General features: G+C 48.5%; 3 protein-coding genes across 3 annotated transcripts; 2 read left to right on the plus strand and 1 right to left on the minus strand.

The window, feature by feature from the left end:
- Positions 1-518: 518 nt before the first annotated feature.
- On the plus strand, positions 519-6,048 carry LOC123052932 (F-box/LRR-repeat protein At5g02910). The gene is made up of 3 exons (XM_044476300.1): positions 519-1,608; positions 2,022-2,195; positions 5,327-6,048. The coding sequence occupies exons 1-3, from the start codon at positions 571-573 to the stop codon at positions 5,651-5,653; spliced, it is 1,539 nt and encodes a 512-aa protein (XP_044332235.1). The 5' UTR covers positions 519-570; the 3' UTR covers positions 5,654-6,048.
- Positions 6,049-6,759: 711 nt separating this feature from the next.
- LOC123052933 (pentatricopeptide repeat-containing protein ELI1, chloroplastic) lies at positions 6,760-9,073 on the minus strand. The gene has a single exon (XM_044476301.1). It carries the CDS (start codon positions 9,028-9,030, stop codon positions 7,156-7,158), a length of 1,875 nt encoding a protein of 624 aa, XP_044332236.1. The 5' UTR covers positions 9,031-9,073; the 3' UTR covers positions 6,760-7,155.
- Positions 9,074-11,455: 2,382 nt separating this feature from the next.
- Positions 11,456-14,870, plus strand: LOC123052934 (factor of DNA methylation 1). Its single transcript, XM_044476302.1, has 3 exons — positions 11,456-13,446; positions 13,648-13,860; positions 14,036-14,870. The coding sequence occupies exons 1-3, from the start codon at positions 12,979-12,981 to the stop codon at positions 14,258-14,260; spliced, it is 906 nt and encodes a 301-aa protein (XP_044332237.1). The 5' UTR covers positions 11,456-12,978; the 3' UTR covers positions 14,261-14,870.
- The last annotated feature ends 4,332 nt before the right edge of the window (positions 14,871-19,202 follow it).

A 19,202-nucleotide genomic window follows, 5' to 3' on the forward strand; every position in this document is an offset into this window, starting at 1 on the left:
CGTTGCATCTTCGTCGGCCCTCACCTTCACCGCTACCCAAGGAACCATCGCCAGCGATGATGTCGTCCAAACCGGCCAGCTGCAGTGCTACTCTTCCTTCTGCTGCGACAATGATGGACCCCATCCAGGAAGTACGACGAGATGGCCGGCATCCAACTGGAGGCATTCATCTCTTACGCGGCGGCGACGGTGCAGCCCTTGTGTTTAAACATGTTTTATCATCCAAACAAGGATTTGTGCATACCTGTTTCTAACTGAATTATTAGTAAAACTAGTTTTCTGAAAAACTCCAACTAAAACGCGTTTTGTTAAAACTAAGCGTTAATCCTATTTATCCAAACAACCACTAAGTGTCTTATTTTGGGACAGAGGGCGTACATGGAAATCCAAGAATCAGTGAATCTTCCTGCAATAGCTGTCAAGTTTGGGCCAGTAGCTACCACATAAAAAGGGCCCAGGGAAGCCCAATATGACGAGGCTTTACGTCCCAGTTAAGACCTACCTTCCTTATTTGGCTCCACCATAACTTTGGGCCTCTATACTGCCCGTTAGCGGTTTCGCCTCCCCGAAATGCTTCTTCCTGTGGGCAACCACGGCGGCGACGGCGACTGCGGCGCCGTTCAGCTCGCCGCCGAGATCGAGGAGCTCTCCTTGGGTTCCACGGGCGGTCTAGGGGACCGTCTCAGCGCGCTCCCCGACGATATCCTCCATTCCATCCTCCTGCGCCTCCCTTCCACCCCCGCCGCCGCCCGGACCTGCGTCCTCTCACGCCGCTGGCGCGGCATCTGGGCCCAGCTCCCGGAGATCCGATTCCCCTTCCCTTCCAACCCGGCCGTCGTCGGCCCCGCGCTCGCCGCCAGCGCCGCTGGCCCGGCCCTCCGCCTCCTCCACGTTGCGTGCCGCGACGACACCGGCGCGAACGCTTGGCTCCGCACCGCCGCGAGCCGGCTCATCGCAGGCGGAGAGCTTTACTTCTACAAAAGGACGCCGGGGGAGGAGAAGGGGCAGGCGGAGGCGCTGTCCTGGCAGTGCCGCAACTTCGAGCTGCCCTGCTTCGAGACGGCTGCCAAGGTATGGCTCCGCCTAGGGTTCGTCGACCTGGAGCTCCCGCCGACCGGCGTGTTCGCCAGGCTCACTGAGCTGCGCTTGGAACACGTGAATTTGGAGCGTGGTTTCCAGCTCGGCGACATGGTCTCTTCGCCACGGTGCCCGGCGCTGCGGGAGCTCTGCATCGCGAGGGCCTGGGGAGTGGTCAGCCTCTGCATCATCTCGCAGACACTTGAGCGTCTTGAATTGGATATTCTGCATGGACTTGAGGAGCTCACTGTTGTTGCGCCAATGCTCAGAGCGTTGAATGTGCACGCTTGCTTTGCTTGGAGGAAGCCAGTTGCTGCCATTTATGCATCCAGGCTGGAGGTTCTCTGGTGGAGTGATGCATTTGATCCGAGCTTCGTGCTGTTCGGCGAGGTGGAGAATCTCCAGCAGCTGACCACCTTCGACATTCATGTTTATGGGCGCTTTGATTACGCACTCCTTCAGGATTACGTGATGCTCTTACAGCACTTTCCAACTGTCTCCTGCCTTGACCTCAAACTGAACTATCAACGTGTGAGTACACCTTCTCTTTAATGTGGAAATACACTAGTACTGTACTTAGTAAGAAGCTACAATCTGGTGCCACAAAATTACCTTTAGAGTTCAATAGATTATTTTTGTATACTTGCTTGTTATGACTTACTTACTCAACAATTGGAACAACAGGAACAACTATTATTTAAACTGCTTAGATCATATTCTCATGTCAAACTTCAGAGTTGAGGCTAATACTCAGAATATGTTTCTAGAGAATTAGCATTGCAATTGTTCATTCTTCTACCGTGGAAATCTTCAGTGGCAAACATAATTTCAAACAAGTTCATTGTGTTATCTGTTGGCTTGTAAAAAAAGCAGTCTTCATGAATAGACAGTTCGCTTTGAAACTACACTGTTCAGTTTTGGGCTGTCTTCCTTTGCTTTTGCAGGATTTAAGTCAGTATGAATACTTGATGGGTATCATAACCAAGCTTCCCAACATTAAGATTTTGTCTCTGTGGTTACACACAAAAGGACATGCAATTGGGCCTTCTGTGTTCCATCTGCTGAGCAAATGCCCTGGTATTAGAGAGCTGAAGCTGACATTACTTGATAACTTACAGGTAAAGTTATAAGAACTTCTCTTATGTAGTACTCCCTCTGTAAAGAAATACAAGAGTGTTTAGATCTCTATACAGAGGGAGTACTTTGGTTATTGCTGGAGTGATGTTAATTGATTGAAAAGCATTTACGCCATTGTCACACTGAGGCTTGATCTGCTAACAGCATATTCTGTTGATTTAATATCGTTGGTTTGCTCTAAATTTTATGATTAGAAATACATGAACGCCATGAAACTATGAAATTGACCTGATTTCAGTCATGCAGTCAATTCCTCGTGCATGTCTAGACCCCAGTTTTGATCTTGTAGCTGATTCAGTAGTCTAGGCTGTTTAAGTTCTACTTCAACCCACTTTGGTATTTTCTTTTTCTGCCATTATATATTTTACATTTCTAGATTTTCTTTAGTTTAGTCTCCAGTAAAAACTATTGTGAAATGATCCTCTACTATTTAGTTCCAGTGTTATGTTTTTCTTTTTGATGGAAGCTCCACTGCTATGTTGAGATGGAGCAGTTCTGTTATGACCGGCATATTAGGGGCTTAGCCCAGTTAGTTGTGGCCTAGTTTATCTTATTATTATTAGGGGCTTAGCCCAATTATCTTATTAGGAGGATTATATAAACTCGTGTAAGGACCCGTTTTGGGATTAAGCAAGAAGCAATCATATTTGCTCGGCTTCCTTAGGGAGCCGGGAGACCTAACCCTAGCCGCCGCCCCTGCTCTCTCTCTCGCGCGCGCACGCAACGACGGCTCCCCAGCGCCGGCGACCACGCCTTCCTCCACGCCATCCCTCCTTCCACCCCTACAACCTGAGACCACGCCCTGGTAGGGATCCGGTTCCTACCAATTTGGTATCAAATAGCTTCGGTGCGATCATGTCCTTGCCGCCGCCCACCCCGACCCTCCCGCTGCCAACCGCGACGACCGCCCCGATGGCCACCACGGCCAGCGCCCCGCTCTTGCCGGTGCCGGTCACCTCCGCCGCGCCCGTCCCCATCGTCTTCACCCCGAAGGAGATGACGGCTGCCATCCGGGATCTCACCCAGGCGGTCACGGGTATCTACACGTTCCTCGCGAGATCCTATGGGCCGCAGCCGCCTATGCCCTTCGCCACCGCCCCGCCGCCGCAGCAGCCGCCATCCTCGGCGACCCCGTCGCCGCCGCCATGCAGCAGCCGCCACCAGCGACGAACCCCGGGGCCTCCACCATGCAGCAGGGGCAACAGCTGCAGCCGCCGCCACCGGCGACCGCGGCCCTGGGCATCCCGATGACGGGCCCGGGGGTGCCCATCCACCAGGTCCGGTTTCCCCCGTCGCCGTCTCTGTTACCGGCCTGGCTAGCTGGGTCCCTTGAGCCGGTCTACACGACGGCCTCGGTCGGGCCGCACGTGCTGCCCCCGCCGGCGACGCACCCGGCCATGCAGTTTGGCGGGTCCTCGGGCTCCGCCGAGCCCTTCACCAGCGTTGACGGGCCCCTGTTCCAGGGCGGCACCCTGATGCCCGCCTACTCGGCCCCGTCATCCTCGCTGCTCCGTGCTGACGAGGCGCACCCGTCCGTCGTCCACGTCCAGACGACGCCGAGATTCTTCAAGCTGGAGTTCGCGACCTACGACGGCACCGTCGACCCCCTGAATTGGCTCAACCAATGTGACCAATTTTTCAGGGGACGGCGCACGCTCGCGTCCGACCGCACCTGGATCGCCTCGTATCATCTACGAGGAACCGCGCGGACGTGGTACTACGCCCTCGAATAGGACGAGGGCGGCATGCCACCATGGGGGCGCTTCCATGATTTGTGCCTCTTGCGCTTCGGTCCGCCTATACGCGGGAGCCGTCTGGCGGAGCTTGGGCGTCTTCCGTTCCTCACCTCGGTGCAAGACTTTGCCGACCGCTTCCAGGCAGTGGCATGCCACGCCGCCGGCGTTTCGGCTCGTCAGTGGGCTGAGCTCTTCGTCGTCGGCCTACCGGACCACATCCGCGTGGACGTGGAGATGTGCGGGCCACAGGACCTCCAGACGGCCATGTACTACGCCCGCGCGTTCGAGCGTCACGCAGTGGCCATCCAGCAGGCGCCACCGCCCCGAGCCGCTGGGCCGCCACCCTGGCCGGAAGTTCCCGCGCAGGGTCGGCCTGCCCAGGCTTCCGCGGCGCCCCTCGCCGTGGCTTCGGCACGCCCGTTCCACCGGCTCACCCCGGCCAAGCAACTCGAGCGTCGCCGCCAAGAGTTGTGCTTCAACTGCGACGAGCCCTACGTACCGGGCCACGTCTACCGACGACTCTTCTACCTGGAGGCTGCAGACTACATTGAGGAGGACCCCGCCGCCGCCGGGCTCGGCGACCAGCCCGCCCCAGTTGAGTGTTTGGCGACCGTTGATCTTCCCCGCCTTCCAGCTCAAGGACGAGCTGTTTGTGCAGGCGGGGAGAGATGTTATGGCCGGCATATTAGGGGCTTAGCCCAGTTAGTTGTGGCCCAGTTTATCTTATCGTTATTAGGGGCTTAGCCCAATTATCTTATTAGGAGGATTATATAAACTCGTGTAAGGACCCGTTTTGGGATTAAGCAAGAAGCAATCATATTTGCTCGGCTTCCTTAGGGAGCCGGGAGACCTAACCCTAGCCGCCGCCCCTGCTCTCTCTCGCGCGCGCACGCAACGACGGCGCCCCAGCGCCGGCGACCACGCCTTCCTCCACGCCATCCCTCCTTTCACCCCTAGAACCCGAGACCACGCCCTGGTAGGGATCCGGTTCCTACCAAGTTCAAATGGATGTCAAGTTAGGCCTCACACATTTGAAAGATATTTCGAAGACCGGACACACATGTCACAAAGATTGGTGCCTATGCGAGCCCAACTGATGGTGTCTATACGAGCCATGAGCACCAACAGATGCTGTTATAGACCTTGGCCTCAGATCAATTTCAAGCAATTTTTTTAATATGGATAACTGGCAACTGGTGGTACATATATATACTTAGGTTTGGTGCTACTGTATAAAAAAATGTTTTTCTCATAGCACTATGTTTGCACCAAGGATCTATTTCTTGATAGCTATTGCTGATGATACATCTCGACCTTTTGGTACCATTCCTCTGTTGTCTTCAGTTAGTCTTGAGCATACTGTCTGTTTATTTCAGGTGGATACACCATGCACATCGGTTTGTGCTTGTGGTCAGCAACAGAACTGGAGTACATCTTACACCTTGGATGTCCTTGACGAAGTGGAAATCCGTAACTTCAGAGGATTGGAACATGATTTTGCCTTCGTGGATATGCTGTTTGGTGTGTCCACGGCAATAAAGAAGATGACGATAACACTCCATCATCTGGCCAGTCCAAGTGAGGAGCTCTTCAGCTTGGGCAACCTGGGGACCTGTTTCGAAATAAATTATAATACGAGCGAGGTGTCGTATGCACCGCCCGACAGCCTGTTCCCAAAGACTCCGGATGACTGTTGCGAATAGTAATTGTGCAGCGAAATTGCTCCACACACGACAGAGTGTGGCCGATCTATGCACGACCAAACAATCGAGCGGACATTGCACGGCTGTGGACAAGATTCCCTGGCTGGATTTTATCGCCGTGCGCTGGTCGTCCAAGTTTTGTCGTCCGCCTAGCACTGCTCATTGTGCAGTTTAGTCTCGGGCCCTGATGCCCTTGATGCGGTATCTTGATGTGGATTAGTTGCATACCTTGAAAATATTTTTCCTTCTGAAAGAAGATCCTTGCATTGTCACCATCCCTTGTTGCAAACTATAGAGGAACTGGATATTTGTGCCAACTTGCTGTTGTATCATGTTTCATGTCAGGACACAAGCGTGAAGATATGCTTCTATAAAGCTGTGTTCCCAACTGCAAATGTACAAGTTTCGTTAACCTGTGTCACCAATTGGAGCATGCCATGCCGTTGAAATGTTGAATTATGTAGAACTTCGGTTCTTCAGATGGCCAGATTGCTGATCTGGGGACAGAGGAGGGACAGTTCGGTCTTTTCCTTTGTCCGGTCCTCTTCCCCATTTCACCTCTCTGCATTCTTTTGTTTAAATCAAGATTTAGAACCAAGAAAATTACTCCCACAGGAGCTACAGCTACATCATATACACTCAAATTAAGAATGCTTGAAATTCAGCAAGCTGCAAAAGGTATGTTGTGGAACATCACAAAGACAAATTTGCTAGCTGGGAAACAGCAAAAACTTTCTCAAATCAGTGTGCATGTGCATCAGAAAAAAGCTCATCAACTTAATTGAAACCTGCCAAATGTGGCAAGTGACACGGAAAACGTTGGGTACTGCACTGAATATACTGTCAAGAAATAGCTTCGCCAGACATAAAATCTGGGCTGAATTCGTAATCTGCGGGCTATCCGAAATGCTAAAAGCTGTGAACTGACAGGAACTTGCTCCAATTTGTCAAGCATAAACCAGCTTTCCGACTCATGCAGTTCACTGAAAGAGTTACCCAGTAGCTGTAGGCATAACAATAACAAGAAATGATCCTAGATGCATGAGCAAGAGCGCGGCAAAATATCAGTTCACAATCTAGAGTGCAATCACAGAAAACTAGAGAAATTATGGGAGGTATATATTTATTTTGATGGTTAGGAAGAAAGAACTCAAATGAAAAGCGTTTTATGTCCCTGCAGAGCCACGACCTAACACAAACGATGGCTGATATACAGACAAGATAAAGATTCGTTACAAAATTCTTCCCATCGTTACAAGTGACATTTATACTTGTCATAAGGGTAAATTTGAAGAGTGTGAAAAATGAAATTCTCGACTGCTCCCAACGCAGTTCACACATCAGCATTGTATCTCAACTACCGATTTGTCTTCTCCATTTTTTCTCTCTTTAAGATTAACTCCATAACACATAGGAACATCGTACATCAGTTGAGAAGCACCAGAGCAGACATGTTAGTAGCCCTATTTACCGTGCATAAAGTTTGAGATGCTATAACGGCATCACCAGTAATCTCCACAAGTGCAGGACCCGTCGACAAAATGGTGGAATCTGTTTCTGTCTCTGAACACGATCTTCCTGTTAGTGATCTTGGATATCAGCTTCAGCACTGCATGGCAGTCAGAGCACACCCGTAGGTTCTTGACAATCTTGATCGTCGCGCCAGGCTGCGTGCTTATCAGTCCAAATGCAACGGCAAGCTTCTCGCTGTGGACCGCAAGTGCCTTCTCCTTTGTGGCCTCGTCCAGGTCATGCAGAACCAGCTCTGTCTGCGGAACATGTCCATGCTCCTTCACAAGGCCATTCATCTTGTCCAACATAGCATATATTTCATCGGTGCAGGGGTGGCTCATATCCCCCGCAACGAACTCATATACCTTGCGCTCTATCTCAATAGCACTACACCCAGGCTCTTTCTGGATGCCACTAGCCTTCATCATCGATCGCACCCGCGCCACTTCTTCCCATTTACCGACAGCTGCATAGATGTTGGATAGGAGGATATACATCCCTGAGTTGGCTAACCCCTTGGTGACAAGGAAGTCCGCAATCCGCTGGCCTAACGCCATGTTCTTGTGAAGCCGGCACGCAGCAAGTAGTGACACCCACATGACAGCGTCAGGTGTTATTGTCATGCTCTGCACAAGATGGAATGCTTCTTCTATGAGCCCCGCACGACCCAGAAGGTCCACCATGCAACCATAGTGCTCGATCTTGGGATCAATGCCGTACTCATGCTCAATCGACTGGAAGAACCTGTGGCCCTCCTCAACCAGCCCAGAATGACTGCACGCATTGAGCAAACCAATGAAGGTGATATCTGTCGGCCACAGGCCCTGATCCCGCAATTGCACAAACATCTCCAGTGCCTTTCTGCTATCTCCGTGCATTGCATAACCATTGATCATGGCGTTCCACACAACAATATCTTTGTCACCAATGCCGTGGAATACGGCAACGGCGTCCTCCAAGCTTCCGCACTTGCAGTACATGTCAATGAGTGCCGTGCCCACTCTGACATTGAGTTGAACACGCCGACTGTTCTTGACATAGGAATGAAGCCACTTCCCTGACTCCACCGTACCAAGCTGCGCAACCGCAGACAGCACCAGCACAACGGTCACCTCGTCAGGCTCAGCACTCGAGCTCAGCATCTGCAGGAACAACTGGAGCGCCTCATTAGGCTTCCCGTGCTGCGTGTAGCCGTCAATCATCGCGTTCCAACAGATGAAGTCCTTCCTGGGCAACCCGTCGAACAGCCTGCGCGCGTCGTCCAGCGCCCCCATGTTCCCGTAGCAGGTGAGCATCGCCGTGACAGACACGACGTGCGGATCTGGCATCTCGTCGAAAAGAGCACGAGCGGCGGCGGCGTCCCCCGCCCGCGCGTACATGCTGAGCAGCGCGGTGGCGACGTAGGAGTCGCCGGAGAGGGCCAGCTTGAAAGCGTACGCGTGCAGGGCGCGCCCCAGGGCGAGTCCGCGGCAAGCGGGGAGGGATGCGGAGAGGGTGTGGGCGGTGGGCAGGAGACCCTCAGACAGCATGTCGGAGAGGAGCGCGAGAGCGGCGAGGTGGAGGCCGCGGGAGGAGTGGGCATGGATGGCGGAGGTGTAGAAGATGGCGGTGGGGTCCTGGGTGCGGTGGAGGAGGGTGAGAGAGAGGCCGAGGCGTCCGGACGCGGCGTAGGCGCGCTGCAGGCGGAAGGCGACGGCCCGGTCGCTGTCGAGGCCCGTGCGGACCATGGCCGCGTGAAGCTCGGAGGCGCGGCGGGCGGTCGAGCAGGCAGCGAGGAGCGACGCGGCGCGATCGGCGGTGAGGGCGCCATGGTGGCCGCCGGAGTCCCTGGCGGGGGCGACGGGGGGGAGCACTGCGGCGGACATTTTGGAGGCCGCGACGGACTGCGGGGCGGGAGGGAGGGAGTGGCGCGTCGTTCACTGGCTCAGTCTCACTGCGCAGCTTATCCTCGCAAGATGATGGGCCTAGTTTGGGCTGGCTACGAAGGCAAATATCATAGAAATGGGGCTGGTCCTTAGTTTTTTTTGTTTTTTTTTTGCGGGAAGGGCTGGTCCTTAGCTACTCGTCGTATATACCAAGTTAGAGCATCTTTACATCTCAAAAATATAAAAAAAGTTAGAGCACCCCAAAATAACCGTCATTTTACGGCTTTGTGCGAAAAAAATGACCTGGATAGAAACCTTAAAAGCGTTCGACCCGTAAAATTTTTTGAGGGGCGCAGTAAAATCCCCCCTCCGACCCGCGAAAACACAGTCCCCCCCCCCCGCGCGCGCGCCCCGTCGGTGCCCTGTATCCTGCAAAAGCGGTCAGCGGAAGGGACATTTCAGCGCGCGCTCCCCACATCCCCTCCCGCAGCCGCCCGCTGCCTGCGATTCCGGCCATTCCCGCCAATGGAATCGCGCCGCCGGCCCCGGATCCGACGAGCCGAGCCACTGCGACGTCGCCGCCGCCCCGGATCGACCGCCTCGAGCCGTCGCCCGCCCCAGATTCACCGAGCCGACACCGGTCGCCACCGCCCTGGTGAGCCTCTTTCCTTCCCCTTGTAGCTTTGCCGCAAAAATTTCGTCGATGCGAGTGTCGATGCAGTTTTTTAGATGGATTTGAGCCCGTGCGAGCAATTTTTGCTCGAGGATTCGTCCTCGTCCGACGACTCGGGCGTGGAATCAATGCTCGAGCGCCATCGTCAGCAGATGGTCGTGGCGGTCCTAGTCGTGAAGGAGGTGGAGGATCGGAACCGCAAGAGACGACGAGGTTTGACCGTCAGCCGTCTTTGCATCTCTCGCAACCACCATCTCAGGAATATGATGTTGATGCAAGACTACTTTACGGACAATCCAACGTATCCGCCGCACCTCTTCCGGAGAAGGTATCGAATGCACCGATCACTCTTCGTAAAAATTGTGCAAGCTTGCGAGGACAATTGTTGGTTTTTACTCAAAGGAGAAACGACATGGGCTTGTTGGGTTTTAGCGCCTAACAAAAAATCTCTGCAGCTATGCGTGTGATTGCATATGGTATTTCGGCTCACTATGCCGACGAGTATCTTCGCATCGTAGAAGATACTATAGTTGAGTAAGTGTGTAGGTTTGCCAAAGTGATGATCTGCGTCTTTGGTCCTGTCTATCTTCATGCACCCAACGAGAAAGACACAATAAAGTTGATGGCAGCAAATGAGAAGCAAGGTTGGCCTGGCATGCTAGGAAGCGTTGATTGCATGCATTGGACTTGGAAAAACTGCCCAAAGGCATGGCACATGCAATATTGTGGCAAGTCTTGTGATGCAACAATTGTGCTAGAGGCTGTAGCATCCAAGGATTTATGGATTTGGCATTATTTTTTTGGTATGTCGGGTCCTCTCAATGATATCAATGTGTCGCAACGGTCTTATTTTTTTGCTAGACTTGCTAGTGGTGATGCTCCAGCTTGCAACCTCATGGTGAATGAGCATGGGTACACAAAGGGGTTTGCAGATGGTATTCACCCCTCTTGGTGTACATTTGTGAAGAGCATCAAAAAGCCCAAAACTAGAAAGCATATTGAATTTGCAAAGGTGCAAGAGGCTGCCCGAAAAGATATAGAAAGAGCCTTCGGGGTTTTGCAATCTAGATTTACCATTGTTCGTTGTCCTGCTCGTTTTTCGGATAAGAAAACCCTAAGCAACATCATGACATGTTGTGTGATTCTTCACAACATGATCATCGAAAATGAGAGGGACTTGAACTTGGAGTTCTTCTACGACAATGTCGGTAGCCGTGTGAAGCCAGCTAGAGACCCTGACCGCATACGAACATTCCTTCAGACATACCGGCCAGATTGAAAATGCAAACACCCACCATCAGCTCCATGAGGATCTCATTGAGCACCATTGGCAGAGACATGGCCAAAGGCATTGAGCACCATTGGCAAAGGCACCTGTCAATTTTACATTCATTTTATTTAATTCATGTGTGATCGATGTCATTGTTGTATTCGGAACAATTATTGTATTGAATTATTAGTTTTACTCGGTGACTTGAAAAATCACTGTAATTTGGATTCATAATATTCACATTTTATGTTATTTGAATTCATGTTACTGTTGTATGTGAGATATGTGTCAAATTCTGAAAAACCACGATTCTATTTTACGGTTCTGTTTTGCAGGTTTTGTTTGGTCATAACCCACGAGAGTCCGTAAAACACATTTTTCATGAACTGTAATCCCGCGATACGGGTCAGTGATTTAAGGGTGTGCCAGAGATGCTCTTAACCTACTCGTCGTACTCACTTCCCATCTCTCCTCCCCTCCCACCCCTCATAAAAAAAAAACTCTCCTCCCCTCCCCCCGCCGACCAAAATCGCCGTCCCGGCCACGATTCCGGCAGATTCGTACGGAGCAAGGTCGGCATGCGGTGCCAACCGCAACTCCGCGCCAAAATCCGCCTCCTCGACCCACCCGCGGCCCCCTCCACCGCCTGCGACGCCGGCCTACGCGCGCTGGGCCTCCTCGACTTCGTCCGCCTCGACCTCTGCTTCTCCGGCGCGTTGTGCCGCCAACACGTCGCAGATCTCATCGCCAACTACAATGCGGAACACGGGCGGAGCTTCACCCAGAATGGCCGCATCGATGTCTGCTGCCGTACCTTCGCCAAGGCGCTCTGCCTCCCGCCCCCTGGGGCTGCGGCTGCGAGGACCGCGTCCTACGAAGTGGACTCGGCCGCCGTCGCCTTCGCCGCGACGGAGTTCATCAAGGCCTACATCCTGACACCGTTAGAGGCAGGCAGCGGCTGGAATAGCAGGGCCCGCACGAGGGCACAGATGGTGGTGATGGATGGGAAGGTGCATACTTTTGACTGGACCGCGCTAATCTGGAGCCTCGTGGAGGAAGAGATGTTGGAGCTTAGGAAAGGGACGAGGTCTCACTCGGCATGCTACTACGGCGCCTACCTGCAGAAGCTCGTCTTGGTGAAGTGGCCGACTCTTTTCCGGCCGCCGCCCAAGTCGTCATTGGGTGCGCAACACAAGAAGCCCTCCGCAATCAGCGGGAGAAACAACCGATTAACAACCAGTGAGCTGGATTCCAAGTCCAAGATGCAAAAACTTTTTGGTGCGAGATCTATGCAGACAGAGACTCCAGCGCTAGCTACCTTAAACAAGCTTGATAGTACAAAGAACCTTGAGCAAGACAAAGAAAAGTTGCGTTCGACGAAGTCACTCAACGATGCTGTAGTTACCCCAAAAAGAAAAAACAACGATGAGTTGCAGCACCCAGAGCTGGATCCCGAGATGAAAAAGGATCTCGATGCAAAATCAATGCAGCCCGAAGCAAGATCTGCGGAGTTTGATGCGAGACCCATGCAGACAGAGCTTGCACCGCTAGCTACCCTGAAAGAGCTCGATAGAAGAAACCTTGAGCAAGACAATGAAAACTTGCATTCAACAAAGTCGCTCAACAGGGCTGTAGTTACCCAAAAAAGAAAAGGAAACGATGAGTTGCAGCACGCAGAGGTGGATCCCAAGATGAATAAGGATCTTGATGCAAAATCCATGCAGCCCGAAGCAAGACCTGCGGAGTTTGATGTGAGACCCATGCAGACAGAGCTTGCACCACTAAAAGAGCTTGATAGAAAAAACCTTGAGCAAGACAATGGAAACTTGTATTCAGCCAAGTCGCTCAACGAGGCTGTAGTTACCCAAAAAAGAAAAAGGAACGATGAGTTGCAACACTCAGAGGTGGATCCCAAGATGAAAATGGATCTTGATGCAAAATCCATGCAGCCCGAAGCAAGATCCAAACAACTTGACGCCAGGGACAAGCAGCCTAGTCATGGTCTATGGATCTGGAAGCGAAATCAAAGATGTTGGATGTAAAATCCAAGATGATTGACGCGAGATGCAAGAAGATTGAAGCAAGATCAGCAGAGTTTGACGTGAGATCCAAGCAACTTGATGCCAGACACTTGCAGTTTGAGGCAAGATCTATGGAGCTAGAAGTGAAATCCAGGAGGCTTGAAACGAGATCAAAGGAGCTTAAAGCTCTACATGCGCAAAATGAGTGTGAGAGGATGCACCTTGCGCAATACAAGAAAAAGTTACATCGTAAGATGCACACAGTTGAGTCTTTTAACCAGGCTTTAGTAACCCAGCAAAGAAAAGGAAATGATGAGTTGGAGTGTCTAAGGGAGCGAGTAGCACAGTTACAGAATGAACTGGAAGCAATGGAGTCGCTCAATCGTGTTCTACTAACCAAGGAAGTAGGCAGCAACAATGAGTTGCAAGTTGCGCGGAAAAGGCTGAAAGATGTAAGTGAGGAGCTGGTTCCAACAATGTCCGGCATATATAAATTTGGGGCTTTTGTGCATTTCATTATATGACTATGTCACCACTAATTGCCACTGTACTTTATCTGTTCCAACACTTCCTGGCATGTATTCGTGTGGTACTTTTGCATATATGGTTATATTATCACTATTATCCTTGTGATCCCATCTTCGTGTTTGTAGGGGCTGCAGAAGTTTACAAATGGACGGGCGAATATAGGGGTCAAGAGAATGGGCGAGCTTGACATGAAAGCATTTGCGAATGCTTGCAAACAAGATTTATCACAAGAAGATGCCCAAGTTGATTCTGTTTTTCTTTGTTCAAAGTGGCAAGCTGAAATTACAAACTCAGAGTGGCACCCTTTTAAGATCGTCATGGTTGATGGTAAAGAGATGGTATGGAGTGTCCCTGCTATTTCTTTTACTTTTACATGTATTATTCCTAGTTTTCAAGCTCAGGTAGCTTTCTTGCAGCTGAATGGTGGTGTGAGCATTCCTATCTTTTTACAAGCATCACGAATTTCCGTGATTCCATCTGACAGTACATACATGATCTCACTATTTGGTGTAGGAAATTCTCTTAGAGGATGATGACAAGCTGCGGAAGTTGAAGGAAGAACATGGTGAAGAAATATGCACTTTGGTAACGAATGCACTGCTTGAAATCAATGAGTACAACCCCAGTGGCCGTTATGTTGTACCAGAACTGTGGAACTATAAGGATGGCCGGAAAGCAACGCTGGAAGAAGGCATCGAGTTCATCGTGAAACAGTGGCAATCACATAAGAAGCGCTGAACCTGGGAAGCCAGGTTTCATGCATAGAGGGGGCGAGTTTGCTCATGGAGAGGGCCAAGCTTTCATGGAGTGAGAAAATTTGGCAGCAGCAGCCACTACCATTGAAGAAGAAGCAGATGCTGAGGGAATTTGTCCCTGCGCTGAACCCCATTTATCTGCAGGCTTCGTGTGCTGCTTTTGCTTTCATATCTTCCACCTTTAACTAGACATAGTGTGAGTTTAATGTTTTAGTGTATTAGGTAGAGGTTGGTAGTGGCTCATTGGTTGATACTGATTGTACAACTATATTAACCGTCATCGCCTTTCATCTTATTATTAGTTAGATCCTCTTATTGTAGAATTGGCATGTACTACTAGTCTAAAATGTAGATTGCCTCTTATCTTCACATATGTGATGTTTACCCTTAAGATCTGCTACATGTATGCTCTTGTGTGTATGTGTGCTTGTGGTGGAAAGCTTCTGTGTTAAAAAGGTCGAACTGCCTCATGGACCTTCAACTGAATATGCAGAAGCAGCACCATATAGATAGAATGCAGTTCCTGTGCTGGCACATGAGCTTGATGTAGAAATTGCAGTGTGGTGGAAGTGAAACCGCCTATTGTTGTGCAATTGAACCCTGAACTGTTTTGTACAGCTAAAACATTGTGAGATGATCTGCGCGTTCTTATGCTGTTCAGTTTTGGACTGCTGCAAGTATAAGCTTTTCTGGTTCCTGCTAATGTGGTTCTCGAATCAGTTGGGGCTTCAGGCTTGCATTACAGGTATCTATTTTGTGTATATGTGCTTTTGTACAGATCTGGTTGCTGTATGCCACTCTTCCATTGATGTACATGCTACTTTCTGACGGTGATTTCATCTGTTCTGTCTAACTAACATGGAGAGTAGATAGTACACCAGGAGCATTTAAGCTCGAGCTGATAGGAAACCAACAGAAATTGAAGTAGATGCCATCACATGAAGACTGCCAGATACGAAACCAACTGAAATTGACCGTAACTACCGCAAAGCATATAGCTGGCCTTTTGTTTTCATGTGAAAATCCAACTTCCTCTGGACAAAGATACATGAATGAGCTTCTTTTTTAAATACGCCAACACTTTCTAAAAAATGCATGAACATTGTTATAAAATTCGTGAACACTTCTAAAAAGTAGATGAACCTTTTCAAGGAAGTGTATAAAAATTTATGTTTTATATGTGCAAATTTTTTATGATACACAGTTACTTATTTATTTCTATATTTATTATATGTATATATATTAGTAAGACAAAATAATTAAAAATATTAAAGCTTTCTTTTTTTGCAAAAAGGATCAGATCTATCATAAAGTTCATCGGAAGTACAAAGCAACTCAAACATAATAAAAATTACATCGAGCTTCTGAGACCACCGAACGACCACTACTGCTGCCAGAACGAGCCGCCGATACGCCGCTGTCGCTGCTCCCTACCGGAGCCGGCTTGACTTTACCTATGACAGCCGGGAAGTCTTCATGCACATGCTCCAAAGGACCAGCGCCCTGGAGTCGCAGTCGTCGACGTTGAACCATTGCATAGATCTGAAACACCTGATGTCAAATCTCGTCACATGATAAGAAACCCTAACCTCACGGCCCCAAGGAGGTGGCAGGAATGTACGCCGGAGCTTCATCGACTATGTCTAGACGGACGGACTCGAGGAGGATCAGAGCCTGGAAGACAAACTCAAAGAAGAAGCGTCGCCATCAGCCTGAGCGTCGCACCTGCGAGAACTATAAAACCTAACCTAAACTACTAACCGGAGCGGAGGCACCGGGATTCCCCTCCCTACCACCGGCCGCCGGAGCAACAGGCAGAGGGGAGGCGAATCCACGGGCTCACGGGTGAAGCCTGGAGGGGAGAGTTTGTCCTAGCCGCCTAGGATTAGGGGAGAAAAAGAGAGGAGACATGTCAGCATTTTTAGAGCTCACACACGTCGGGCAGGTCGTGGTGCTTTAGGGGTGGGGGCTGTTTAATGGGTTGGCTCAGTGCTTGTCCCTATAGGCAAGGCGAACTTCTCACTTGCTAGTTACTATGAGTCGTATGGGATCGTATAACCCATACTACATACCCATGTATCCATATAAAATCTGACAAGTATGACTATCTCTACACTTTGTCGTGAATTTGTGATCACAAAATGTATGACTATATGTTGCTATTTATAACTATGTGATATTGTTTTGATGTGTTGTTTTTTACAAAAAAGTGATGTTCTTTATTAAATGTGTTGTTATTTATAAGTATGTGTTGCCGTTATAATGTGTTGGTGTTTATAAATTGTGATTACATATTGCTTTTTATGACCGTGAGTTGTCAAAATTGATGCTATGCATACATGGGTAATTTTACCCGCAGGTACCCATCTACCATGTCGGGTAACGGGTATGGGAAAAATTTGTACCCGCTGGCGGGTATGGGTAAGGGTGATGTGTAAGCTCAAGGGGGTGGGTAAGGGTATGTGGTGGCTCCACCCATACCCAAACCCTGCGGGTGCCATCCCTAGCTATGACCTACCTAGAGCGAGTATATTGACACAACCTCGGTTGGTCGTTGTGGCTCGAGCTTGTCGGTCCCAGATGACATATTTCTTCTTAAAGAGTCGACAATCTATTTTTTTAGGTGAACTAGGGTCTTTATTAAAAACTCAACAGTCTCCGGAATACAGATGATTTTTGGACCGAACCCTGTATGATTCACTATTGAGATGACAAAAGAATCAAATTGTCTTTCATGGATGATTAAAGCCCACATGGCCATACTCCCCTATTTAATACTCCCTCACAATATAAGACGTTTTTGCAAGCTGTTCTTATATTGTGAGATGGAGGGAGCATTAGTATATAAAGTGTATTCTAGTACGTTAAATTTGTGTCAATAAATTAAGATATACCTTATATTTATGACATCTTTTTTATTCTAAAACCGCCCCTAATGCAACTCCCACATTAAGCTAAATCATCCTAAAAAGAAATATCTTTGGATTATATGGAGGATCCATCAAGAATGTTAGATCTTGACAGTTGGGAACTTATGAATAGTCATGTCCTTTGGTTAAAAGATACATCCCTTAGTGAAAAAAGGGCTCTTCATGAAAAGACACATCCTTTAATAAAATCATGTCTTTTCAGAGAAAGACATATTGAAAATAATGAGAAAGAGGCACAATAATTATCAGATTAACATATTCAAAACTTTAATTTGTAACTTCCGAAAAGATACAACCACAAATTGTGTTTTTTAGATTAACCATAAATTGTGTTAACTATGCCAGAATGTACCAAAATAACATTTCAAATTGTTTATGCATTTGAACAAAATTTAAACTTTGCAACGCTATATTTAAAGAATATAAATTTATATAGAAGTGTTTGAATATAAACTTACTTAATATATGTCTTGTAATACCTGCAGCAAAGCGTGGTAGTAGAGAGCATCATGTTGTCAATTATTGAAGCCACCTGAATATCATGTCCGCCATGTCACAGTCCTAGCTTATGGCAATGTATTAGATTAGTTCTAAGCATAGCATGCCATCATGTTAAAATCCCTTAAATTTTCAAATGAAGATTAATTCAAACCTCATGTTAAAGGACTAAAACCCTAAAAAGAATCTGTGTATCCAAAATGCCCTCAAACTCTAAGATTTTGGGAAGAGCTTCATGTCATCCCGATGGACTCGCTGCAAATTTTAATGAATTAAAAGAATTATTTTTGGGCTTTGGGAATTAAATCATAATGTATTATAGTTTATTTATATTTTTAGAATAAAAATATAAACCTTAAAATCCTGAAAATGATGGTGTAGGCTAGGAAGGGTCTAGAGGGGTTGCACTTAAATTTTCAGAAGATTTGGTGCTATTTTGAATCCTCAAAATATTCAAAATAGCAGCAAATAGATAAAAAACATAAATAAAAAGAAAGGCCACTTACCTGTCGGGCCGCTACAGTAGCTGACCCAACCCACCCCACCGAGGGCACCCTCATCTTTCTCCTTTGATTTTTTTATCCTGTGCTATGACTTTTTTGAAGAATTCAGGCCACTCTCCATAGAGGAATCAAATGGTAGGAGAATCCTTAAAGAGCATCTTGCACAGCTAATTGAGCATCAGAGAATTTATTGGAAACAGAGAGCCACCATTAGGCAAATCCAGATGGGAGAGGCCAACACCAAATACTTCCAAGCCAAGGCCACAATCAAATACAGAAACAATTGTATTGCTATGCTCAGAGATGAAACAGATACTGAACATCATGATCACCAGGTTAAAGCTGCTATTCTTTTCAGAGCTTTCAAAGACAGACTGGGCACATGCATCCCATCTGACAATCCTCTCAATCTACATGATCTCCTGCATGCTTCTATTGATCTATCTAAGTTGGAAGTTCCTTTCACCAACAAGGAGATTGATGAGGTGGTTAAACAGATGCCTTCAGATAAATCACCTGGCCCAGATGGATTTAATGTTGCTTTCCTCAATACATGTTGGGATATTATTGCCAATGATTTTTACAGACTCATTCATGACTTCTACTATGGTAATGTCAATATCCGAAGCATCAACTACTCCTTCATTATTCTAATCCCCAAAATTGATGCTGCAACTAGGCCAGCTGAGTTCAGACCTATATCCCTGCTCAATTGCACTCTCAAGATCATCACTAAGCTGTTGGCAAATAGATTACAGAAAGTCATCCTCGAATTGGTCCACACCAACCAGTATGGTTTTTTGAATAATAGATGCATCCAAGATTGCCTTGCTTGGTCCTATGAATACATCCATCAGTGCTTCCAAAGCAAAAAAATGGTTTTATTGAAGCTAGATTTTGAGAAGGCATTTGATATGCTTAATCATGAGACCATCATTCAGATCATGAGAGCCAAGGGATTTGGTCCAAGATGGATTCAGTGGATCAAAATGAT

The sequence above is a fragment of the Triticum aestivum genome, chromosome 2D (genome assembly GCF_018294505.1).
Source record: "Triticum aestivum cultivar Chinese Spring chromosome 2D, IWGSC CS RefSeq v2.1, whole genome shotgun sequence".
In the NCBI taxonomy this organism is placed as follows: domain Eukaryota; kingdom Viridiplantae; phylum Streptophyta; class Magnoliopsida; order Poales; family Poaceae; genus Triticum; species Triticum aestivum.

Coding starts and splice junctions, on each gene's coding strand:
- LOC123052932 (XM_044476300.1), top strand. CDS start 571: ATGCTTCTTCCTGTGGGCAACCACGGCGGCGACGGCGACTGCGGCGCC. Junction 1,609..2,021: donor TCAAACTGAACTATCAACGT/GTGAGTACACCT, acceptor TTGCTTTTGCAG/GATTTAAGTCAGTATGAATA. Junction 2,196..5,326: donor CATTACTTGATAACTTACAG/GTAAAGTTATAA, acceptor TGTTTATTTCAG/GTGGATACACCATGCACATC.
- LOC123052934 (XM_044476302.1), top strand. CDS start 12,979: ATGGATCTGGAAGCGAAATCAAAGATGTTGGATGTAAAATCCAAGATG. Junction 13,447..13,647: donor CGCGGAAAAGGCTGAAAGAT/GTAAGTGAGGAG, acceptor TCGTGTTTGTAG/GGGCTGCAGAAGTTTACAAA. Junction 13,861..14,035: donor TGGTTGATGGTAAAGAGATG/GTATGGAGTGTC, acceptor TATTTGGTGTAG/GAAATTCTCTTAGAGGATGA.
- LOC123052933 (XM_044476301.1), bottom strand. CDS start 9,030: ATGTCCGCCGCAGTGCTCCCCCCCGTCGCCCCCGCCAGGGACTCCGGC.